This window comes from Chaetodon auriga, chromosome 3 (genome assembly GCF_051107435.1).
Source record: "Chaetodon auriga isolate fChaAug3 chromosome 3, fChaAug3.hap1, whole genome shotgun sequence".
NCBI classification, from domain to species: domain Eukaryota; kingdom Metazoa; phylum Chordata; class Actinopteri; order Chaetodontiformes; family Chaetodontidae; genus Chaetodon; species Chaetodon auriga.
Genome location: NC_135076.1, coordinates 10,348,197 through 10,374,287, shown reverse-complemented (window position 1 = coordinate 10,374,287; position 26,091 = coordinate 10,348,197). Strand labels below are relative to the sequence as shown.

The 26,091-nt window shown below is 41.4% G+C and overlaps 1 protein-coding gene across 2 annotated transcripts; it reads left to right on the top strand.

Moving 5' to 3' along the window:
* Positions 1-2,461: 2,461 nt before the first annotated feature.
* On the top strand, positions 2,462-25,538 carry tie1 (tyrosine kinase with immunoglobulin-like and EGF-like domains 1). 2 transcript variants are annotated; one of them, XM_076727019.1, is made up of 24 exons: positions 2,462-2,755; positions 4,000-4,296; positions 4,423-4,533; positions 4,732-4,887; positions 5,622-5,753; positions 6,729-6,869; positions 7,002-7,130; positions 7,299-7,444; positions 8,994-9,138; positions 9,282-9,440; positions 10,527-10,667; positions 12,247-12,549; positions 13,067-13,357; positions 13,947-14,140; positions 14,307-14,453; positions 14,561-14,624; positions 14,825-14,935; positions 19,320-19,510; positions 20,015-20,128; positions 20,831-20,901; positions 22,111-22,151; positions 22,460-22,556; positions 22,651-22,750; positions 23,646-25,538. In XM_076727019.1, exons 1-24 carry the CDS (start codon positions 2,710-2,712, stop codon positions 23,715-23,717), a joined length of 3,399 nt encoding a protein of 1,132 aa, XP_076583134.1. In that variant the 5' UTR covers positions 2,462-2,709; the 3' UTR covers positions 23,718-25,538. The 2 variants fall into 2 exon arrangements, with proteins under 2 accessions (XP_076583134.1, XP_076583135.1); XM_076727020.1 differs by lacking the exon at positions 12,247-12,549.
* Positions 25,539-26,091: the final 553 nt, after the last annotated feature.

Genomic DNA, 26,091 nt, shown 5'->3' with positions numbered 1-26,091 from the left:
CTGTTTTGCTTCTTGACCTCAGCCAGGAGACGCACTGAGCCCAATCTTTGTCTGGTAGTGTCATAAAGCGAGCGGCAGACACTCAAACAACAAACACAGTTCATAATTACTATAGAGTAACAAAGACTTTTGGACACAATGGCTAATGTCTGAGAAGCACACAGGGTCCTCCACCCTGCAAGTTCACCCCACCAGACTAATTTCCTTCACACACACACACACACACACACACACACACACACACACACGCACACACACGCACACAAACGCACACAAACAGTCGTGTTTCCATAACTTTAGGGGGCGTTACATGATGCTAATCACTACTTGCCTAAACCTAACCCCCCTCACCCTAACCTTAACCTAAAACTTCACCTTAAAATTTAATGATTTACATTATGGAAACATACATTTTGTCCCCAGAAAGAAGGCAAGTCCCGACAATGTGTGTAAACAGATTTATGCCCCCACAAAATGAGTAATGCATGTCTACACACAGACATACACATAACAGTCTCTGCACACACATACAATTACACCACACATGCATGCTGACAGTCTGTTTCTTCCCTCTGACTCCAAAGCACCATGCACACACATGTTCATGCAGATATACACACACATACAAAAGCACCCACCCCTGGTTTCTGGCTCTTGACAGCCTTAATGCAGCCAAAGGCTGAAGCATCTGTGTTGACCCAGCCTTTGGTCTTTTCCCTTTTGGCTTCATGTAGAGGCTCCGCCAAGCTGTGTCTGCAGCATGCATCACTTCTCTGTCTTTTTTCTCTTTGCACTTCTTCCTTTCCTCTCCTCATTTGTCTCTAATCACAGTGTACACCATTGTGCATAATCTGCAATAATGATCAGAAAAGTCCTTCAATTATGTGCAAAACTAGCTCAACAGTGCAGTTTATTGCGCATTGTTTTATTGTAGACCTTTAGTTACAGCACTTCTGTACATACTGGGTGTGCTGCAACCAGAACTGTGCAGTTAGCAGTTTGTTCTTGACAGTGCAGTATTATTGTTCTCGCTGTTAAGTCCATTCCTGTCCTTGTGTTTTTGAAGTGTGTGCAGAGGAAATAGGAGGCTCTTTCAAAAGAAGTCGTTCTGGCTTCTGAGCTACACAGGTCACACTAACAGGCCAAAGGGACAAGACAGATCTGAGCGTGGGCGCCAAGACACCTTGTTTGCCAAGAGTCAAAATGGAAAGACCGTGATATGTAGACAAAACAATTCCAACCTGGGTATATCCATTTCAGTATTCATTTGATTTCTTTTTTACTTCACCTAAATGAACCTACAGTACATCTCCTTCCTCTGATTCAGGCTTTCAGTTTGTCATTTGACTTTTTTTTTTCAACATTGGACATTAATATGCTGGCACTTTGCAAAGAATTATATTATTTTATTCTGCATTTTTGGACAATCCAGATTACAATACAATATTCCTTGCAGGCCAAAGAAAGCCACGTGAGGTCCTGAAATCGAAAACAGGAAATCTCAAACAATAAGAAGTTGACTCAACTTCAAGTCGATTGTCTGAACCCGCAAGGAAATGTAATGAAAACATCAATTCAGCCTCAGTTTTTTGGAGAGAAAATGAGAAAAGGCGTGTGCAGCTGTTCCAATGGTTCAAAGGGGGACAGTGCAGCACTTTTTAAAGATTGCAACAGAAATGGCAGAATAGACACAACAAGCATATTGTTCATCATTTCCTGAGGCTGATTGGTTCTAACACCGAGGGAAGGGGGAGGCTGACCATGAAAGCTGCAGGGTTCGTCACCATCACACTGAAGTAAATGAACAAAGCTGTTGGATTTGGCAAAACACGATACCAGCTGCTACTGCGTTTGTCTCTTCAAAGAAAATCGGCAGCATTAAAATGCAATATCTGCCTCAGAGAGCACATAGGGCATACAGTGTAGGGCTTGGCCGCATAAATGCATCTAAAGTATAGGTTGATGTATTATGGTCGAGTACACTATCAGCATGTAGGAGATGTGATGAAATATGGGCATATTTCCAAATCTCTGACATGCGCAAAAATCAGGATGCTTCAGGTTTTGCGACATGAAAACAAGTGTTCAATACGTTTCTGATAACATGGAGCTAAAACATTTTCGCACAATTTCAGAAATACTTAAATTACTACAACAAAACCTTAGACAATGAGGGTTATACTATCCTGTAGTGAAAATCGACTAATAGTCGAAGACTAACCAAACATCATTTCACTGCTTCACTGTCATTTGTAAAATATAATAAGAGCGAACTGTATGCAAATACTGTAACAGTCAGAGTGGTTGGCATTGTACTGGAACAAAAAGTGACAAAGTTTAAAGTCATAAATACATTAAAAGGATCGGGGAGGTCTGGAGCGCCAGCAGTCCTCCGCTGTCTGGTGACGCTCTTCCTTCCTTTCCCACCCAGAGAAAGCGGGGCTTTCGCGCAGGTCCAACTATGTGCTTAATGTGACGGACCGCGATACCATCTCTGAAAGCTGTATAGGACCGCTGTAGTCAATACCGAAGAAACACTCAAGATAATTCATATCTGATCTGGAGCTAGGTGTTCCGCCAAGTTATGCGTAAAAAAGCGCACTACTCGTCGTGACGCAGCGTCACCGCTTTGGATGTACAGCTCTCAATGTAAATCTGTAAATCTGATTTAATAACGTCAACTTTCCGCCTGTGAGGATTATAAATATCATGAGGATCTTGTGGTTGTTTGTATCGTGCCTCCTGTCTTTATCAGGTAAGGGGGAACTTTTTTTTTGAGGCTGTCTGTGTGGCTCTTAAACTGAGCAAAGCATTAAAGTCGGCATTTGTTCTCACGGATTGTGATGTATGTGAAGACAGAGAAATTTGTCACCCTAGATCTACACTTTTTGATTGTTAAATGGCTTTTAATAATTCATACTTTGTTAAAGTCGTAAACACTCTCTGAGTGTAGATGTCTGAACCCTTTGGGAAAAAAGGAGCTCATCCATGTTTCCTGCCATTGTTCTGTGGATCTGGGGCTTAAATACCAGGGAGAAGGAATGCAGAACAAACTGACAGTATTGGGTTTGGCACTTTTATTCAAATAACTACATTCTTGGAGGCTTTTTCGCTTTTCAACCGAAATTTTGGACAAGGGTTGGAGGTGCTGATGTTACCGGTTTCTCAATCCCTGTCTCAGGTGTCAGCGTTTAAGATGTCAAAGAGACACTTTCATAATTTGAGCACAATGACATTCAAGAGTACTCCAACCTGTGGCAGAAACAATAACTTGTTGGCTGCAAGCTACATTTTTGCTGTCATTTTGTATCGTACCTCATGTGTCCGGATGGTCTACAGCACAATTGTGTGTGTCAGGGGTTCATGAAATGTATTTGTTTAATAAAAATGCGATTTCTTTTAATACATTTATTGTAGAACACAAGCCAAACTTTCCCTTGTGAACTAACTTTACTATTAGAGACAGGATAGAATACCAACATTTCTACTGAACCCTGCACCAGACATGTGAAAAACAGAGCAGTTGAATGGTTCAAGGTGAAGAGTGAGCTGAACAATAAGACATCACTGAGATGCTGAGACAGATGAGATCGTGATGTTTTTAACCAGCTGAACAGTATGTATTTCATTGGTTTCACAGAGCATTGCAAAAACCCAGTATCCAGCCCACCTGCACTGAAAATGTTCGAGACCATGCTGTGTATACATTGTGTGTTGCCGTGTGAATCAGATAACTTACAGCAGATTTCATAATGATATTTGTGAGCAACAGCCCAAACTAAACAAAGAGGTTTGCAGTTATGGGTCTTCTCCTGAAATGGTTTATTTGTCTAGAAAAGAAAAAAAAAACTGTGTACCCTGGGGAAAGGTGACGTCAAAACTCCTGACTCAAAAGGTTTGTGAATTCGTGATAACCAACCCAAGTCCGTATGACTCCAGTAAGTTTCCCGTATGTCAGAGAATGCCAGCCTGTTTCAAACACACTGCCCTGCCCCACAGATGCCGTGATCGACCTGACCATGGTCTCCACAGCAGAGGTCACCGATGTCAACCAGTTTGCCATCTCTTGTATCAATGGAGAGCGCCGCCCTGCCCAGGTGGAGCTGGACATCAAGAGAGACAACAAAATCCTCATATTCCCCAAGAAGCCAAATTTTAAAGTGCAGAAGACCAGGAACAAGGAGGTGGTGGCCAGAGACTTTCGGGACCTGGATCATGTTGGTATCTTCTACTGTGAATCCACTCAGGAAGTTCCCCCACTTGAGTCAGTCACAATGATCAACAACTTTGGCAGAGGTTGGTTCAGACTTCATCTAATCAGTTTTATGTGTTTTTACCTCTTCTTATGACCAAACCTGAACTCTGACCTGATTGTTATTATGCCATGTCTGGGAAATAACTGTGTATCTGTGTTCCTTTTAGCAAATTTTGTCCCAGCTCACCTTACACTGACTGCTAACAAAGGAGAGACAGTTGACCTCAGCATGCAACTACTCAGCCCCCAAAAGAGAGATGTGACCTGGAAGTACAATGGTAAGCCAGCTAAAGATGGAGGCAGGAAATTTACTGATTAAGAGACAACAATCAAGAGACCGTCCACCAATAACAACAATACACTTAACTGTTTGGTTTTTTTTTTAATTAAGGATCCTTTGCAAATAAGGATAGAAAACTATTTTTTTTGACACATTGGAACCTATGCCATTATTGTTTTCTATGTTTTTTATGTAGGAAACTATTATTACATGACTCACTGGAACGATATGATCAATCGCACAGCTGTGCTGACAGTGGAGAATGCAGCTTTTGCCAACCAAGGCATCTACAGTGCCAGCTATGTGGGGGACAGCCCACTTCAGGGAGCCTGGATGAGGCTCATTGTGAGAGGTTTGTTGGATCTTGACATTCACACACAGAAACACACACACACACACACACACACACACACAGCCATTTACTGTACGCACACAGGGTCAGATTATGTCAAGGCCTTTACAACATTTGGTGTGGTGCAGATGTGACTCATGCTTAAAATGTCTTTCTATTCCACAAAAAGATGACCAACACTTCAGAAATATTTAAAAAAAAAAAAAAAAAAAAAAAAGATTAAGAATGAAATAATTCCTGACAAGACTCAGAGAAGGTCCTGTGCCCAGCCAAGAAATGGTTCAGCAAGTAACACCCTGCAAAACCACAATTTGTCACCATTACACTTCCTTTTCCGTATGGATTAAAATAAGAAATGCATGTTTTTCAGTGAGCTTTACAGGTGCTGATTTTTGAACAGAGCCAGGCTAGTTGTTTCACCTTGTTTCCAGTCTTTATGCTAAGCCAAGCTATCATAATAAATGTTGAAATGTACCTTTAAATGAACACATTTTTTGATAACAGGAAAAAACAGTGGCGAGTTGGTTTTGAGCTTATTGAATTCAAGCTTGAACATGCCATGATGGCAGGTGTTTGTTTCAGTTCCTGAACCAGAATCAGTATTTTAAAGACACATCAGCAGTATCAACACTTACTCCACCCTCCACCTGCTCTGCTTTAAAATCCCCCTGCTCTCTCTCCCTCTCTGTCTCTCTCTCTCTCTCTCTCTCTCTCACTCTCTCTTTTCCCTGTAGACTGTCCCAGTAAGAGGTGGGGTCCTTACTGTGAGGAGGACTGTCCAGAGTGTCTCAACGGCGGGGTGTGTCACGATGTTGACGGGGACTGTATGTGCCCTCCAGGATTCATGGGAACACGCTGTGAGACAGGTATGTACTGTACTCAAGGTCCTCACTGGTATAGTTGTACAAATATGTGTGCAAGTAAGAGAATGAGAGAGAGAAAGAGACAGACCGACAGACAGACAGACAGACAGACAGACAGACAGACAGACAGAGATAAAGGATGTGCATGAAGTCGGATTTCCATCGCAGTTCTCAATAAGCGTGGCCTAAATAAGACATTTTAAACAGAAAGCTAAATTTTTAATTGCATGGATCAATACACTCAAGCATTTCTTTCATACGTACTGGTAACTTGAGCACCTTAATAAAGAGCTGGAGTAAAGGTGTGCACTCTACATATACAATAGTTAGAAATACCTGACTCCTGCACATGAGCTGCATCATAAACTACTCCAACAAGACTAAGCACTAAACCAAAGCTGTGGCTGATGGGACTGCCATCAGTTTTCCAGGTATTTGATCACAAACTCAAAGGTTATAATAAATCAATATTCTAAAGCACAGTACTGAGCCAAAGCAACCCATTGTCTTGGGTTTGATTGGTGAGGCGGTGGTTTTCTATCCATGGCTACTGGGTAAAGTTAATCCAGTATAGAGTCTGTGCCATGCTGACCCAAACTGGGTCCATTTTGAGTGTGCATGTGGAGCTGTTAGCACTTGAAGTAAAGAGACTACATTTGTGGTACACTTCACTTAATGGGACATCATCACTGCATTTGTTAAATGACTGTACCTGGGCTGTTAGTCTTTGAACTTTTTAGCGGTGACGGTTTAGTTCTCCTGATCATCATATATAAACAGCACATTGCATATTATTTTCTAGACTGCATGAAGATATTGCAATCAAATACAACTATACCATCGAAGTCTATGGGATACACAGACTAGTTACACTGTCCTCTGTGGTGTTTTGCAAAGCAGGTTGAGGCATGATACAGCAAAACTCAAGGAATTTATATAAACATATTTGTGAATTTGTCTTTCTCTCATGGCTTGCAGCCTGCAGAGAAGGAATGTTTGGCCGAAACTGCCAGCAGTCATGTGGCTCCGAGCTAAACTGCAAGGGTCTTCGCTTCTGCCTACCGGACCCTTATGGCTGCTCCTGTGCCAGCGGCTGGTTTGGGAGGCGCTGTGAGGAGGGTGAGTACTACATACATCACTTCAATTTGTCCTTGTATCTTTTACTGAAGTAAAATGCGTTTTGCTTATATAACATGCTTTTACCCTTGTGTGCCACCCCATGCAGTATAGTGTTCTGCTTTCTGTTGTCAGCCTGCCCGAACGGCATGTATGGACCAGACTGTACATTGAGCTGTAACTGCCAGAATGGAGGAGTCTGCAACCGCATCAGCGGATGCCAGTGTCCAACAGGATGGAGAGGACAGAACTGTGAGAAGTCCGGTAGGTGTCGTGACACATCATATTCATTTGTTTACTCTGTTTCTTCTTCTTCTTGTTTTTTCTATCCAGTGATTTTTCTCCATAATCATTTTCTCTACTGTGACATCCTCTGTCTCTATCCACATTGTCTCTTCTTAAGCTCTGTTCCTTGGTTCTTTCTTTTCTCAGACTGGGTTCCCCAGATCTTGGACTTGGAAAGTCATTTGGAGTGGAATCTGAACTCCAGCCCCAAGATCTTTTGTTCAGCCACAGGAAACCCCCTGCCCAGCCACGACAGCATTGAGCTGCGAAAGTTGGACAGTACTGTGCTCAAGGTAGAAAGACCTTGTTACTAAATTACATGCAACTAGATAACTTAAAGTAAGCCTGAGTAAATATGAAAATAAAACACAGGTTGGATAAAGCTTAAGTCAAATACAAGGCCCCATAGGGAGAGAGATTTAGTACAGGGGCTCCCAGAGAGGGGGCACCCTGCAGTGCTTTGAGGATGGGCCAAGAGTGCCACAACATTTATCATGTCCTTATTCGTTTATTGTGCATTTAATAATTTTTCATTAATAATGTTTAAAAAAATCAGCAAAATTTGCATCAACTAAGTTGTATGTTACACTGGAGTTTTCAGGGGTTCAGTAGTGACAAAAATAATGACCATAAGAGCAAACAATGGACAGGTTTGACTCAGTGAACAGAAGAAATGCAGTTACATCGCAGCCCTCAACAGTCAGATGACTGAACCTGAGCCAACCAACTAAACTAAAATCAGACTGAACATTAACCTGTCCATTAAACTAATGGCTTAATAGACAGGTTTTGGCTGCTTGTGAAAGCACGGTGTCCACCCCTGTCAGATGACACATTCCCTGTGGTATTCCACATACCCAACATCAAAAGATGTGTGATCTGACTCTCATCCTTAGTATTCATGAAAAGAAGCCCAGAAACAACCAGTGGGGTCAGACCTGCGGGTTATGTTCTCTTCCTTCCCACATCACAGAGCGTGTGCTACAGCTGGGTCACATGTTACATTAAAGTGCCTACAGCAAATTTGCTGAGCATCAGTGTATTAAATTGTATCCGCTGTTTATTTTAAGTGAAATACAGGCCTGATTCCAGAAAATTAGGACGCTGTGTAAAACAGAACAATTTTTTTGCCCAACAAAAGTTGAACAACTTCCCAGAATCTCGGTGCCACTGTGAGGTTGAAGACATCTGCACACAAACAGAAATGTTGTCTTACAGGTGCTGACTTTTAAAGTTGGAGAGAGCTGGCTCCTTGTCTTTATGTTAAGCTAAGCTCCTGGTTGTAAGCATGCTGCATACACACAGACATGAGCTGCAGCTTTGATTTTCTCATCTAAGTCTCTGCCAGAGAGTAAATAAAAATGTCTCTCCAAATGTCAAACTGTTCTTTAAGTGCATGAAAGGTAAAGAATAACCCTGTATTTGTCACATAAAATGAATAAAACTGTGTGTGGACCTTGGGGAATATTGTCAGGTACTGTGACATCAGATGAAGAATAAAGTTAATTTGTACTGTGCCTTTAAGATCAGGCTGAAGCTTGAGTCATGCTCAGAGGAAGTCTCCAACACAATGGCCTGACCAGATAAGGCTGTATCACTCTACACAGCAGCAGTTACTGCGTGTTGCCTATAAGTGACATGTTCAATTTCTCTGTTATTCTTTTTGTACAGTTTCCTTGATAATAGAAACAGTCTGATAAAGAATTGGACCAGCACTTCTCACAGGGATTTAGGACGCTCTTAGCACAAATTCAAGCAGTGGTGAAAATATGCACAGGAAATGGAAATGTGGTTTTCATGATGCTTTGCGTTGCTATTGTGTGTTATGTATTTTTCTCTCAGGCCACTCGCACTGTCATGGACTCAAATAAAAGCACAGCCATGTTTGAGATCCCTCGTCTGACTGCTCAACAAGGAGGGTTGTGGGAGTGCAGGGTGTCCACCAATGGAGGCCAGGACTCCCGCAAATTCATCCTCACCATTAAAGGTCTGTGTTTGTGGTTTATTCTGAGCAGAATTTGAAATAACAAAGAGGAAAATATGTTATTTTGCAACTTTTTCCAGTATACAGGCACATCACACCACAGCAGCAAAGATCTACATATTAAATCTTGTGTGGTTTCTACTCAGAGCCCCCTGTGCCTGCTACTGCTCCCAGACTGTTGGAAAAAAGGAGTAAGCAGCTGCTGGTGATGCCAGTGGACTCCCATAGAGGAGACGGCCCCATTATCTCCACCAGGCTTCTCTACAAGCCTGTGGAGAACGGAGACTCCTGGTCCTCCATCATAGGTAAGCAGCCAGAGATATCAAAGATGTCATTTAGTCCACCGTTTTCACAGAAAGCAATGCTAACTGGAGTGCATTCACAAATACAATCTGACGCTCTACACTATAAAGATGATAGAAAGATGATAGAAAGAAAAAGAAAGATTTATGATAGGATAGGTTAATGTTTAATAGTGAGTATCAACAGTAAATTTACTCAGGTTTTATTTATCATTAATCAACTAAATGTGTCTAAAGATAAGGCAATCCTTTATTAATCCCACAGCGGGGAAAATTATTGAGTTCACATTATTGCACATAGGGAATGTTGATATTGCACAATTTAGTCTACACTGATATTTCACCTGAGTGGATTTGTTAGTTTGGGTGTGTGTGGTCTACTGGAAGCAGTGTTGATTGTAAACTCTGAAAGCAGCAGGAAGGGAGGATGTACGGTATCTCCCCTTCACACACCGCGGCTGAAGCAGTCTGTCACTGAAGGAACTGCCCAGCTGTGCCAGAGTGTCGTGCATGGGAGGGGACATGTTCTCCATCAGGGCTGATAGCTTAGTCATCATTCTCCTTCCTCTCACCACCTCCACTGGGTCAAGGGGGCACACCAGGACAGAGCCGGCCTTCTTAACCAAGTCTCTTCCTGTAAGCAGTCAAGATTCTGCTGCCACTTCATAGAAGATGGCTGGTGCCACCACAGTGTCAAAAAATAGATGAAAGCATTATCCATCCCAGTGCCAGGTTGTAGTGGGTCCATTGACGGGCTCACCAGGGGGCGGAAATGGACAAGGACCAGCTTCTCGTCAGTGCCATCGGCCTGTAGCTGTTGAGGGCCTTGGGGTGTGAAGTCTTTGGCATTGGTACCATGCAGGATGTTTTCCACAGCTGTGGCGCTCTCCCATGCTTCAGGCTCAGGCTGAACATGTGTTGAACTATCCCGCACAACTGGTCTGCACAGGACTTGAGAAGCCTTGAGTTGATGCCATCCACATCAGCTTTTCTTGCCGTAATTGGTGTATAGGTTGTAAGCAAAATGTTACCCACAGTTTCTGCTGTGAAACCATGTAATCACCATTTGCTACATCCACTTTCTATCAGTTTATAGTGACAAAGAGCCCATCACACTGATGAACCTGGAGCCTTCAACACGCTACAGAGTCCGTGTCCAGCTGAGTCGTCCTGGGGAAGGTGGAGAGGGGGCCCCGGGGCCAGAGACCATCATGGAGACTGACTGTCCCGGTAAGACCCACAGATTACTGCGCTGTCCAGTTCGAAGTGATCCCTCACTTACTGTACATATGTATATTTATCTGCCTGGGAACAAATGTCTATGGTCAGGACCACAGCACTTAAGCAAGCATAATTATCTTGTGTCTGGTTAGATTATTAGTAAATGCCCATCATTTCTGCTGAGCAGTGCTTTTCTCAGGCTTTAAGGAGCCAATTGTCTTTTCTCCAGTGAGCATGTCTGTCCCAATGACTCAAGTACGGGGCAAATATAGAAAGATGTCAGTGGACTGAAATGATCTGTGGACACTTTGTTTGGATAAGACCTTATGGGATCCAAACTGAAATAAAAAAAAAAAAATTGTCATCAGTCATTTAGGGATCACAAAACTGACAAAGAACAGCAAGAGCCGCAATTCAAGTGGTAGAGTCTGGCATTTTATTCCTCATTTATTGTGGTGCAGAGAGAGAGCATATCTGAGTGTTCGCATTCAGAAAGGATCATGGGAAAAAGTTAAATGTCAGTATGTGGCTAGGCCCATGTTTAAAATGCCTCTTGCACAAGCACAAGTATTTGTAATAGGGTGTTTACTGACTCCTACTGATTTTGAGAAGGACAACACATCAATTTAAGACTATAGTCTATGGAATTATATTTAAAATGGCTGTAATTATTAAAAACGCTGTATTTATGCTAGCCATTCATCAATTTTCTCATGCTACTAAATAATATAAGTTGTGGGCTCCAATTCCATACTATATACTCACTGTATACATTAGTATGTACTGCATACTGATCTTTATAATACACTGTTATACAGTTAGTAACATAAACAAAATCAACATAGTTTGTTATTTTATACTGGCAGGAAATGATACAATACTTGCAGTTGGACGTCAATCATACTGTGAAATAAAATGCTTCTGCCAATTAAACTTAACAAAGAGGCAGCATGTTCTTCACATAAAAAAGATAATATTTCTAGTTTTGGGAGGCATTCCTGCAGCTGTCTGTCTACCATCCACAGTTATTTTGTATTTTTTCCAGTTGTGAGTTCCTCCATTTCCTTTGTGAGATGCATTTAGAGAAAATAGTCTACATCGCTAGGCACCAACAGCACACTCAGAACTCAAGGGTTTTATAGCATTCATTCTAACTGTTATGAGTATGCGTTATCTTGTCAGTTTTTCCATGTAAGGAGACTGCATGCTCAAAGCCTGCTCAGGCTCCAAACTGCATACTAATTGTATGCAGTTTGGATTTGGGCCACAGACATGCAAACACATTCAAACCTGCAATCAAACTGCATTTCTTTGGACTGTGGGAGGAAACCAGAGCACCCTTACAGTTAAATTCACAAAGGACCAGGGCCAAGATTTAAAGCTAGCACTTTCTTGTTTTGAGCTAACAGTCCTAACTGCTGAACAGCAGCCAGTTGAAATATAAATTGAGGTCACCATCCAATTCACTTCAAAATACTTTATCCGTCCCTCACGGGGCAATTTGAGGAAGCCGTTATTGACCTAATGAGAGAAATTCACAAGGAGCTGTCAGTCCCTTCAGCTCATCCTGTGTTCTCTGTCGCCGCAGAGCCCATAGTTCAACCTGAGATTGACATCAGCTCGGTGGAAGGCCGCAATGCCACTGTACGCTGGCGACTGCCCGCCAACAATGGCATTAATGCTGGCACAGCCACTGGCTTTTTAGTGCAGCTCTTTGGGCCGCCACCCTACAGTGAGAAACTACAGGAGGCGACCACCCTACCCAATGTGCTTTCCACAAAGTTCCACAACCTGGAGTACCAGCAAGACTACACCGTGGTGGTGCGCATCATCAACTGTGGCAGCCAGGGACCACCCTCCAAGCCCTACCAGTTCCGCATCCACAGCCAGGGTAACTAGAAGCTCTGCCATTAATAAGCTGCAAGGAAGGCTCCTTCTAAATGTTTCTAGATTTTCAATGCACTTCATAAGGCTTTTACAGCAGTTTGTGGCAGAACATATGATGTAACACAATATAAAACATATTAAACATGTATTCAAGACATATATAAAATAAATAAATGGGATGATAAGAGCTTTAAACACTCAGGGAAAGACTAGGGCTGGTGCTTGCTGGTTGCCTGGTGACTCTCTCCCTGCCCACAAACTTTAATAGGAAAAGTTTAGCAGCTGATTTTGTGTCAAGGAATGATCCAGTTTAGTTGCAATCAGTGGAGATCAACAAATTTACAAAAAGATGCATCCGACAAAGCAGCAGTGAATGCTGTTAAACCTTTGTCTTTGGTATTAAAGCTTTCCCAGAGAACCTAAGCATAAAAGCCTGTGACTGGAGCAGTAATTTTATTGTAGAATACAGTTTTACAGAATCACCGTTGATTTTCTTAACTGTCAGCATTTCTGTGTCTCAGGTCCGTCATCCCCACGCAATGTGCACGCCCTGCCTCTGTCCATGTCAGCCATCCAGGTGAGGTGGCAGGCCCCTGAAGATCCCAATGGAGGCATCATTAAATACATCATTGAGTACCAGCCAGTTGGCCAGGGGAGCCCTCACCCTTGGGTGGACACAGACGATGGAAACAAGACCACCAAAGACGTGACAGCACTCAACGGCAGCACGCTCTACCAGTTCAGAGTGAGGGCTTTCTCAAAGGTGCCAGGAGAGTGGAGCAAGTTTGTTCAGGCAATGACACAAGGGGATGGTGAGTATAGGTTACTGTCTGTTCATGCACCGTCATCCAGCATTACTATGGCAGCATCTAATATGCTGCAGTAGAGATCATAGGAAACCTCCAAGACTGACATGTTGATATTGTCTGATCAATTCAAATTCTCATAATGAATTTGAGACCTAAATATGGAATGTGAGACCGGAAGCTTGAGAAAACCTTGTTACCAGTCTTTCCTTTCTGGGTTGGCTCACCATAATACAGAAATGTAAAACTTCTGGATTACTGGAATGGGTAATCCTTTGAAAGGGAATGATTAAATAGTCCAGTGTATTGAAATACTGTATAGTAAGGACTTTTTATGATTTCTTAGCAACACGTTTATTCCCTCTTCAAGCTAAAAGTAGCTCTCTGCGGAACATTTCTGCACTCCCATGCTTTTCCCAGGTGGCACTGAACAAGACCACCCACACAGGGATGGGGATTTACTCTAATAATACATAGATGGCCTATTTATCTCCACTATCTAAAATCATTTCCATCTGCCTACTTGTTTTTTTTCTCAATCTTCCATCCTGCCCCTCTGTCCTCCCTTTCCATCTCTTCCTCGCTGCCAAAAAAGGCCTCCAGAGTTTAACCCCGACCACCCAGGGTGTGGCTAGGATGCCTACTGCGGACGGGTACCAGCTGTTGGTGGCAGTTGTGGGCTCGGTAACCGTCACCTGTGTGACTATCCTGCTGGCACTGTTGGCTCTCTTCTTCATACGCAAGACTCTGCTCAACCGTCGGCGCACATTCACTTACCAGTCCGGATCGGTAAGGATGCACCAAGATTTTTTAATAAGAGTTTCGCAAAGCTGAGGAATTTACCGACATCATAACTGATCTGACAAAGCTCAAATGTGTTTTGAGAAAATTCTGCTTTAGAGAACTTTAATATATTTGTATTTATTTCTGAGCTTAAGACTGTTTATACCCCTAGGGTGAGGAGACTATTCTGCAGTTTAACTCAGGAACTCTGACCCTCACAAGGAGGCCCAAACCCACACCAGAGCCCCTCACCTATCCAATCCTGGAGTGGGAGGACATAAAGTTTGAAGATGTCATTGGGGAAGGCAACTTTGGCCAGGTGATTAGGCTCTTAATGGCTCTGAATATTTAAAATATTTTCTCCTTTGGTTGCTGCTCTTTATTCTTAGGGTTAAACATTTATGCAAACAACTGTTTCAAAACTAGGTCATCAAAGCCATGATCAAGAAGGACGGCAATAAAATGAGTGCAGCCATCAAAATGCTGAAAGGTAACTTTTGCACACATTCATTCAAGCACTCTCAAACATATACAGATACTGTACATGCTTCACACACAGACACAGACCAAATGTAATAGCAGTGCAGTGCATTCTTTGACTGATGTGAACATTTCATTTCAGAGACGCCAGCTGAAGCTGCTTTGCTTGCACTTTGTTTAATGATGCTGTGTGTGCTGATCTTCCTGCAGAGTTTGCCTCAGAGAATGACCACCGAGACTTTGCAGGGGAGCTGGAGGTGCTGTGCAAACTAGGCCAGCATCCCAACATCATCAACCTGATAGGAGCCTGTGAGAACCGAGGTGAGTGAGCGACACCTAGTGCCCATTATGGATATTGATGTGCTTTTGAAAACAAACTGATGGTTAGGATGTGTAATGCTGTACTTAGCAGGCATAGGAATTCCCATGTTGTACAAATCTAAAGGCTGTTTGGTGCAACACTAAGAGGGCAGTATGTAATTTACATGACTTTACTCATCTGGTGTCCAGACCTTATAAATCATGTGGTGTAATGCATATTTCATGTGTCATTTTGTGGACACTGGCCATATTTTAGATCCATCAAGACACCACTCACGGAAAAATATATTTAGAGAAATGTATGTTGAGATCTAATGTATATCTACTGAATGTTTTCTTTTATGTACAGTAAGACTAATTATACTATTACCTTATTATTTACCATATAGAGCATATATATGAAAGAAAACAATCTTAATTCAGTGTCCACATACACACTTTTTCAGCAGATGAAGTTTGCTTAGCTGTCATGGAGCTTTGGTGCATTTTTGTTCCAGATATGTCAGTGTTGACTTGTAAAGTATTGCCTTCATGCTGATACACTATTCAGTGGCATGTAGACTACATCCTGATCCTACTTCTATCTTTCCCGACTGAACTAATTGTACCCCTGTGTGCACTTCTGCAAAGGAACAGGTTAAATTCTTCCAGTTTGAGATCCAAACAGATACTCCCATTTGATCCTCTGTCATCTGCACCTGGAAAGCACCAGAATGTGGCCAATCTAAATAATCCTTGCCTGCCAGAAGCATTTTGCACGATCACATTTGTTTGATTTGTCCATCGCCCCACAAGCATACTGCTGTGTCATGTATTTATGTATTAGTATAAGGTTTCTGTGGCCCAGTTTTCACCACAGAGTATCAGTTTCCCACAGCTACATGCAATGGCTTCTACATTGAATAATTGAATTGCTTTTGTTTGATCAAAGCTTGATAAGGTATGGGAGAGGAAGTTTAGGATGGAAAGTACATCAGTGAGGACATTACCAAACCAAATCAGCCTTAGAAAATAAACATCTGACTAGCTGAGTGTGTCTCCTCCACCGGTTTCACTCTCAGTAGCACTTGACTGTGCAGACCTTCACTCTGCTGTGTTAACATCTGTTGTTTGACTCAGGCTCACTGCTTTTATTTATTGATAAGAGTAAAAAAAAAATACACATGGACTGTACTACCCCAATCTCGACCAGAAGAGCAAAACCTCATTCTTATTAAGGGCATAATTTTGAACAATCAAACATTATATGTAGTCAAAATGTTTTTGTTATTTTTAACTAAGTCCTTATCCTCCCATCATACCCCTGATTTTCTTGTCTGATAGTATTGTTTATTACAAAAAACAATATTATCATATCAACTGTAGAAGCAGTTGGATAATCCCTGTTTTCCTGTTTGTTTGGGACATTTTGGTCTTTTATGATTCAGCTGTTAGCCTGCGTCCTTTTAACCAACATTTTTTAAAATTATTATTATGCATGCCCTGTGCAACAACTTGCAATTTGCAAAGTGTGCTAATTTCTTAGAAAATCAATTTAAAGGGTCAACATGCATTTTCCATTTACAGAACCAAAAGAGTGGCTTGGTGCTCAGCTCACAAAGTGGTTGTAAAATGGAGGAAAAAGAGGGCCAAAGTAAGAGGGCAAGGAAGGAAGGAAGGAAGGAAGGAAGGAAGGAAGGATTGTTGTGGGGACGAGGAGAGGGAAGAAAGTAGGCTGGAAAGTAAAGATGGGAAAATAAAGAAGGAAAGAGGCCAAGAAGAAAAGCAAACTATTTCTATGATATACAGTTTGTCTGTGCTGCTCTTTCTCTCATTTTGCCCAGACAAAAGCTGTTTAATGTCTTTTATTGCAACAGGGAAAGTCACTGGCTTGCAGTGCAGTGGTAACACAAGATATTGCTCAATTGCTGGGTTTTTTTTTTTTTTTTTGGGGGGGGGGGGGGGCATTTTGGGAGATTTCTGCTTCATCTTTTTCTGGTTTCATGCTTTCATTTATTTGATCTGTTCAGCATCTGTCTATAATTTAAAAAAAGAGGTGAGATATATGGTGTTGTTTTCAGCTCACACACTTTCTCATCTTACAGAGATCTGGAATAAATTCACTCTTCAGATATCACCATTGTGAAAGGATTAGGTGTGTGCAGGAGGAATTGAGCATTGAACTGTTGAATGGTCTGGGAGGGGAAGGAAATGAACATAGACGATACCTGACAGATGCTCAAATGTCAAGGGGAAGATAAAGATCTGAAACAACATAGTCAGCTCTAGATTTTTTTCTTTCCTGATCTCTCTGGTGACTATATGCTTTTCTATACTACCATAAATAGACATATCGAGCATGTTTTAATAACGTTGGTCCCAGGACACGATAATTCAGTGTTTGATTCTCCTCTTATTTTGAGGAGGAGAAAGCACAATAATTCATAAACAGAATTTCACTCTGTTGATATTTTTGGTTTGAGGGAAAGATCTTTTGCTGTTTCATTTTGGGCAAAGAAATCGTTTTGCTGCAGAAAACACAGCATGTCCTGATTAGCATATCCTCTTGTAGCTGAGGAGCGTAATTGCATTAGGTTCCAGTCCTTTCACTAGTCCATCACCCTGTTCTTCTTTCCTTCCACATATGGTATTAACAAATTGTGTTGGCACTCTTTCTGGTCCTGGTGAAATCAACATGAAACCCTTCCAACAAGCACAAATGCCTCATGACCTGTAGGAACTCTGGCTTTGGCTAGAAGCCGTCATCTACTCACAAAGCCTCAACCATCTGGTTGAGCTCTGTAAGGATTTCATGAAAGGCCTGGTTTTCCTCTGTCAGTGTCAAGACAGAACTGTTGAAGGCCAAGCCCCTTACCATCTGTAGCTGCATCTCTCCCCGGCCTATTGCAGGCAGGCCAGCCAAGGACACAGTTTTTGGGAAGAAGAAGGAGAAGACATTCTCACTATGAAGAGTCTTGCTGCGCTGCTAATAACTTATACAGATAGGAGGTGAAATGTTTATTAGCAGCAGCCTCAACCTTATTATTGTATGCCGTGAGACTTTCCTGTCATGTCAAATACATTTAGTTTGGTCCCAAAATGGTTTTAAATTTTATATTATAAGACTGAGAATGAGAAGAGACATTAATGGCACATTTACCTCCATATACTTCTGTATATAACTGTATATAGTATATAATCTACATACTCTGTCCTCTTCCTAATGCAGTGGTGGAAAATAATCTAAGTATTTCCATTTTCTGGTACTTTATGCTTTACTTAATAGGTACTTGACAGGTTGCATAACTGGGTTGGCCTCTCTGGTACAGCTTTAAAATGGTTCAATTCCTGTTTGACAAACAGATATTTTAATGTCTGCATCAACATTTGTGTGCTCTCAGCTCCACTGCTGTGTGGTGTCCCTCAGGGGTCGATCCTGGGACCACTCCTCTCCTCATTTGTTTAGCTGCTTTCAGGACATGTCACATTGCTGCTATGCCGATAATACACGGATCTATATCTCTTCTATTTCTCTGCTAAACCCTAGAACCTGAATCAACTGTCCTTCCTCCATGATTGATTAGCTGCCACCAAAGACTGAATGTGTGTTAATTTCCTCCACCTAAACCATGACAAAACAGACATTCTTTTATTTGATCCTGAGAACTTTTCCTCTGCAGTTGATCAGTTTATTGGTACATTTCACTTTCATATCAAATCTGATCGGTATATGACTTTTGACCATCATGTTACTAAGCTTGTTCAGTCCTGTTTTCTTCAGCTAAGAAATGTTGCAAAAATCTGATTTATGTTGCCTTTGAGAGATCGAGAGAACTGTCAATTCACTCTTACATTTTCTCTTGCATTGATTACTCTAATTCCTTCTACAAATGTCTCAGTCAAGCCACACTAAAAAGTTTACAGTTAGTTGACCTTGCCCCCAGTTTCATTTCTGATGCTGTTGTTCCTCATTCCACTTCACGACCACTCTGATCCTCTCATCCTCTAATCTCGGCCTTTTATCCATCCCCTGCTCCGAGCACGCATTTGTGCTGTGATTTTAAGCACAGTAACTGTGTGTTTTTGACTTACTCCATTATGATTATTTTACTTTTTACTCTATTTCATGTATTTGATGAACTTTACTTACTAGTTACTTTGTAGATTCAGTTTAATAATACAAACTATCACAACATGTATTATTATAGGTTATGATAAGACTTCATTGAGACTTTGGGTGAAATTCACTAACTGGGAGTATCTAAAGTAGTAAGAATTAGTCCCACCTTTATCAGAGGCAACACTAACATTATTTCTACACTGTGGTATGGCTACTTTTATCTGAGCAGATCTGAGGACTTCTTCCACCTCTGTCCTAATGTTACTCCATCTCTGTCTTCTCCAGGTTACTTGTACATAGCCATCGAATACGCTCCCTATGGTAACCTTCTTGACTTCCTGAGGAAGAGTCGAGTGTTGGAGACCGATCCTGCCTTTGCCAAGGAGCATGGCACAGCCTCCACCCTCACCTCCCAGCAGCTGCTGCAGTTTGCTGTAGACGTGGCAACAGGGATGCACTACCTTAGTGACAAACAGGTAGGAGGAGCAGAGTGTGTGTGTGGGTGGCTGTGTGTATATTCCTCTGTATGGATGAGTAGATTTTCTTGGAATTAAAGTCTCTCATAAGACGCTTTTCACTAAATTATTGTTTTAATTAATGTTGCTTTTAATTAATGATAACTTAAAATAACTAAAGATTAAAATGAATTCCTAATGGACAGAAATGTAAATGAAATGTCCTACTTCATAAGTACATTAACCCCATTTTAAGTAATAAATGCATATAAGCGTAATGATGTGACTGTGCTGCACCAAATATCATTGTATTATTATTGAATGGCAAGCTTGTTTATATCTTTGGTCCTTTTAGAATAATATTTTATAATGCTTCAGTTCTTAAATCATGCAGATTCAGATATTATCACTAACTACGCTGTAATGAAGCTCATATTCTGAAACATCATGCTTATATGCTACATGTTTGATTAGTTTTATTGCTTATAATAATGCCTCTTGTCTCTTCCATTCTTTTGGTACAAGTTCATCCACAGAGATTTGGCAGCCAGGAATGTCCTTGTAGGGGACAACCTTGTGGCAAAGATAGCAGACTTTGGCCTGTCCCGCGGTGAGGAAGTTTACGTTAAGAAAACTATGGTGAGTGCTGGGGTCATGCAATTTTTCAGAAAATGTTGATTTTGTTCCAGTTTCAGCCAAAAGAGGGCACAAGTTGTTTGAGGGACATGGATTTCTGTATTCCATGTATCTCCCCTTTAATAAGATTGGATTAATGCTTTTACCATCAATTGCTCTTGCATTGGCTGTTGTAATGCACTCATTTCCACATGTTAAAGGCAATAAGTTCCTTTGTGAAATAGCAAAAGATGAATCAGCTGTGCCTATAGGTCTCTACACATGACATCTGTGACACCACAGTGTAATATCTTTGGTCAGTTTATTAAAAAGTCTGTCAATGTATAGTCTGCCACACAATGACTGTTATTTTAGTCATACTGTTGAGATATGTTCTTCATAATTTTAACAACTCATTTTGAAGATTAAGAAGAAAGCATACTTTATTAATCCCTCTTTGGGAATTTCTTTTTTTTCCACTCTGTTTTACACACACAGGATTAAAATATAAAATACGCATGCACAGACACCACCTGTACACATGCTTTAATGTATGAGGAGACACACAGTCAGGTGTTCTACATTCTACTGTACATGATCTCCATCATCAACTTGTGGCACCACAGTAACAAAGTGGATTTTATATTTGATACTTAACTGTTAGAGTCTTCACATGCTGATATGTCAACATAGCACAAGGTTTGACAGTCATCTCTTGGTTTTCAGGGGAGGCTGCCTGTACGCTGGATGGCCATTGAGTCCCTGAACTACAGCGTGTATACGACCAAGAGTGATGTGTAAGTTACAGTGTCAGCTCATCTGTTCAGCTACTGTAACATAAATCCTGACTTTAACTCTTGCACTCACTGCAATAGGTGGAGTTTTTCAGCTCAGGCCAAGCTCACAATGTTTGTCACATTGGAGCTTCGACATCTGGAGCATTATGACTTTGTTTGAAACTGCTATACCAAAATGCAAAAATATTTCTGAGAACTTGAGGGACATATCGAGGACCATGGCAGGCTTCTGATGCTGCAAACTTGAAACCATTGGCTTAGTGGTTCATGCACACTTCCTGAAGTACAATCTGTAATCAACAACTTTTCACAATCACAATTCTTCCTTCTCATTTCTTCTTTAGCATCACAGGAACCTTATTAAAATAATTTTAGCCTTGAGGGAAGTTTTGATTATGCACACCACAAAACGCCTGCCCACAGAAAACAACAAATCATCCCTCTGTCACTGGTGGAGTGATACCCGTGTGCTGTGTAACTGATAAGCGCAACCAGGAAGCTTTGGGTCCAACTTAGCAGACAGGCCGAGACGTTGGTCTGTCAACTGGTGCCTATATATACACAGCGGAGAACAAGTTAGAGAAGCGTAGGACAGCTAACGGAAGTCGTGGGAAGGCTGCCTGCAGGGTCAGAGAGAGTTGTAAACAGTAAGAATAATAATAGTAAGAGTGTGTATGTGTGTATAAGAGAGAGAGAGAACAAGATGTGAGACAGTGAAACGTAGAGCATGCATGAGACGAGATAAACATAGACAAAGGGACAGGCTGACAGCATAAACAACACATGATCTACCACATGTGAAACTAGTGGTTTTTCTCATGAATTCATTGGCTTATCAGATTGCAGGGAAGATGGTGGTTTCGTGCTGTTGAGACTCTAAGTGGTTCCTCATCAGTTTCCGTACATATTTATTTAATTACATTTCAAATTGTGCATTTTTTCTGCGCAGTGAATGGCAAAAACATTAAAATCAAGAGGTTTTACATGCAACAGCACCATCTTTATTCATTTTAGCGTGACTTAACTAAATACTGAATTCAAAATTTACTGTATGTGTAGATTAGCAGATGCTGCTATCTTTACATATTTAATCTTAACTCACATATGATCAACAAAGGATGGAAACATTTAATTCAGGATTATTTTCAGGTGTTAACTAATGAAACTTGCCCTTCTTTCGTCCTAACACTTCTGTCTTTGCATCCCCAGGTGGTCTTTCGGTGTACTCCTCTGGGAAATTGTAAGCTTAGGTAAGTAAGTGTACAGCCTGACACGAATCCAGTGTCTTTCTGTGCAGAAGATTTACCATTTATTTCTATTACTGTAAATTAGTAAGTACATATTTACACTTGCTAAGATATCCAAGCCTCAGAAATGCCAGAAATCTAGTAAACTGATGGACAGTGCTTAATATTTCAGGAAATTTTGCTTCTTTTATCATATCTGTGTCTGGTTTCGTGTGTTCCTGTGGTTGAATTGATGATATGATGGCGGTGACCCTTATCATTGCTTGACTCACCATCATAATGATTAACACATTTTCTCCTGTGTTTGTCAGGTGGCACACCATATTGTGGGATGACGTGTGCTGAGCTTTATGAAAAACTGCCACAAGGCTACAGGATGGAGAAACCCAAAAACTGTGATGATGAAGTGTGAGTGTTGAGTGTTTTGTAGCTAGTGACTAGTTTATTCTGTTTTTCTTTCCAGCATTTTACTGTATTCATCTACATTTCTCCCCCTGTTCAGCTATGAGCTGATGAAACAGTGCTGGAGGGATCGGCCCTACGAGAGACCCCCCTTCTCCCAAATCTCTGTCCAGCTCAACAGGATGCAGGAGGCCAGGAAGGTAATGCTGCATTCACATCATGTCAGCAGATAGGGAAGAGTAGGAAGAAGTCCTGTTGTTACTGCTGGGGAGTGTTCAAACGATCATCCAAGATGGTTACCCCATTGCAGAAACCATAGTTACAGTCACATCAGATGATTGTAAAAATAGTTATTTTGTCTGTGACGTTTCAGCTCATATTTACAGTCTGTACAATAAGACATAAAGGCAATATAAGGCTTCAGCATTTTTTTGGTTTTTAGTACACAATCACATACAGACACCAAAAATGAAAACTGAAATCACACACAGCAGCACAGCCTCTCCTCGTCCCCACAACACACAACTCCCTACGTGACGTACATTAAGCTTTTCTAAAACATACTGCTATCTAATCGTGAGTTTGATCCACTCCTTACGACAAGGTGTGCTTGTGTTTCTCCAGTACCATATTATAATGCTGGCTGCATAGAGGCAGCCTGCAAGAGCTAACCCACACCTTGCCTTTGTAAGTCCAGTTGGTAGAACAGAGATGGGAAAAACATGGTGTGCTTGGCAAGGACCGAGCCAACCACCCCTTAGTTGTCCCAACCACTGGAGTCCAAAATGGAGAAACAGCAGACAGTCTTACATGAGGTGTAGAGAAGACCTCTTACATTTCCAGCACTCATTGCTCTGGATTAGACCAACCTTTTTAAGTCTAACTGGAGTGCAATAATACCTATGAATTATTTTACAAGGTAGAAATTTGCTCTTACCTGTACTGGCAAACCTACGTCATGGACAATAGTATCCTCATGACATAGGGCTTCAGCATTAAGAAACAGATAAGCCATCATAGTTGCATGCCAAATACCTTGAAATTTTGATTATTAAAAAAAAAAAACTCACATGGAAAGCTTCTATCCATTTTCAGGCTTATGTGAACATGGCTCTCTTTGAGAACTTCACCTACGCTGGGATAGACGCCACAGCCGAGGAGGCCTGACTACCAGCCCCCCCAGACCCTAGCATGCCACGTAGCCCCAAGAGGAAGTCCCGAGGATGGTCGCCCCGTTACTGCCACCTCCCTGCCGCTCAACGTCGAGACAGGAGGACCAGGCACTCAACCAAAGCCACCCAGCTATAAATGGAGGACTGTGAAAGGACACTGTGTGGAGATATCAGAGGCACTAGGAGATGAGGAGTATCACTGGGCCTTGGATGGAGGGATGCAAACCTTTTGGGAAATACTGACCCCCCCCCCTGTCAAAACACACCAGTCCCAGAAAAAAAGACACAACATTGTACCTCTTGTTGTGGCAAAAGTTACAATGCTGGACCCTTTTCTCTGAGTGATGAGGGGAAGCGGCAAATAAAGGAGCTATGTGACTTGCTGAAACACCACAGGGTCTGTGGGGTGTCGACGCTGGACTTTTCTGTTTTCTCTCCATTGCCCTAAATGGAGAGGGATGTCTTTTCATGAAAATGAAATTACAAGGATACAGTGTGGATCACAAGCATTCAAGTTCTCAGACTGTTAGAAAAGGATTAAAAACACATACAATGTAGCACTTAAAAACAGCCTCATTCATGCCATCTATGTTTTACTGTTTGAATATCACTGCCATGTGGATGTAACTACTACTGTATGTATTTTGGCTCTTTTTAAAGGACACATAGATGTATCGAAGCCTCTTATTTGAATGTAGTTGCAGACTGACATACTGTAAATGCAAGCATGGTCAATGCTCGATGTGTTGCAGGCAAAGCTCCACCAAAAAAGTAGCTGTTTGGGAAGTGGAACTAACAAGGCAGATGCACAGCCAGTCATCCAGCTATCACCGATATAGTTTACCTTTAACACTATGCAACCTAACGTAATGTATGGAAATATACCCATTGTATGAGAATGTATAGTATTTTTTCATTAAGTGGTTCCTTGAATAAAGGTTCTTACGTGGTGACTGGAATCACCACAAGTATTGTGCAACCCTGATTCTAGAAAAGTTGGGATGCAGAGTGAAACCAAAATAAAAAAGAATGTGATCATTTCCTCACACCTTTTGACACATTCTCAATTGAAAACAGTACAAAGACAATATATTAAATGTTTCACCTCATCAGCTTCATTGATTTTTGTAAATATGTGCTTATTATGAATTTGATGCAGCAGCAAGTTGGGACAAGAGCAACAAAAGACTGGAAAAGTTGTGGTATGCTCCAAAAACACCTGTTTGGAACATTCCACGGGTAAACAGGTAAGCAGGTGATAGTATCATGATTGGGTATGAAAGGGGCATCCTGGAAAGGCTCAGTCGTTCACAACCGAGGATAGAGCGAGGTTCACTTTGTGAACACATGATTGTATAAAAGATATCACTACATTGGCTTGTTAAACATAGTTCATTTAGAAATTATTGCATTCTATTTTTATTTACGTTTTACAAGCATCCCATTTTTTGGAATCAGGGTTGTAGTTGTCCATTTGCATAAGTCCAGTTTCAGTGAGAAAGACGATGCTAACTTTAGCAAAAATTTTTGTGTTGTGTTTTTGTTGTTTCTGGCCTGCTTAATAGTGAGCATGATGGGAAACCACAGGCCAGGCTACTGGGGGCCAAAGTGTCCTAGAAGAGTTCAGGAACACTGATCTCCCCTGCTGCACAGAGCTGATCTGTCATTGCGTTTCCTCCACAAAGCAACCACAGGCACAAAAGTGTCTGTCAAACATGGTCTCAGTGGGCCAGCTTCCTGTTGATTCCCACACATAGACACTGCCTATACAACAACACAAATGTTTAATAAAGAAACAATGAAATTTATTTTCATCCACGGTCTGAAAACCTTGAGTAATCTATCAAACACTCGCCCTTTAGGCACCACTGTATCTCAAACTGTTGTTCCCTGATTCAGTCACATACAGTGTTATGAAAAGGGAAAATTCAATGCTTATTTAACATGCTATCCATCCAGGTTTAATCTTCAAATGTATTTTTGTTAAAGTTTTTTTCTGGGGCAGAACCAATGTTGAAATCCAATATAACACTGCCCCAACCTGCTGACTGCTGTTAGAACTGTGAACCACCTTAACAGTCAAGAAAGAAGAACAAAGTCGTTTAGTCTGTGGAAAGATGCAGACCGTTGCTGATAACAGGTAAAAGGTAAAGATTTTTTTTGTTCTGTTTGGGACTTCTCAAATCAAGTCCATCGAGTGTGGTTCCCGTTGTTGTAAACAAATAGCTAGCTGAGCTGTTACACTTTGTTGCTTACAGTTGTTACCCATTATTGGCAACCTGTTAGTTTCAAGTAGTTCATGAGGATTTGCCATGACACTGGGTCATGTTGGAATCCTCTCGGCCTTGTTCCTTCTTTTTCCCATTTGA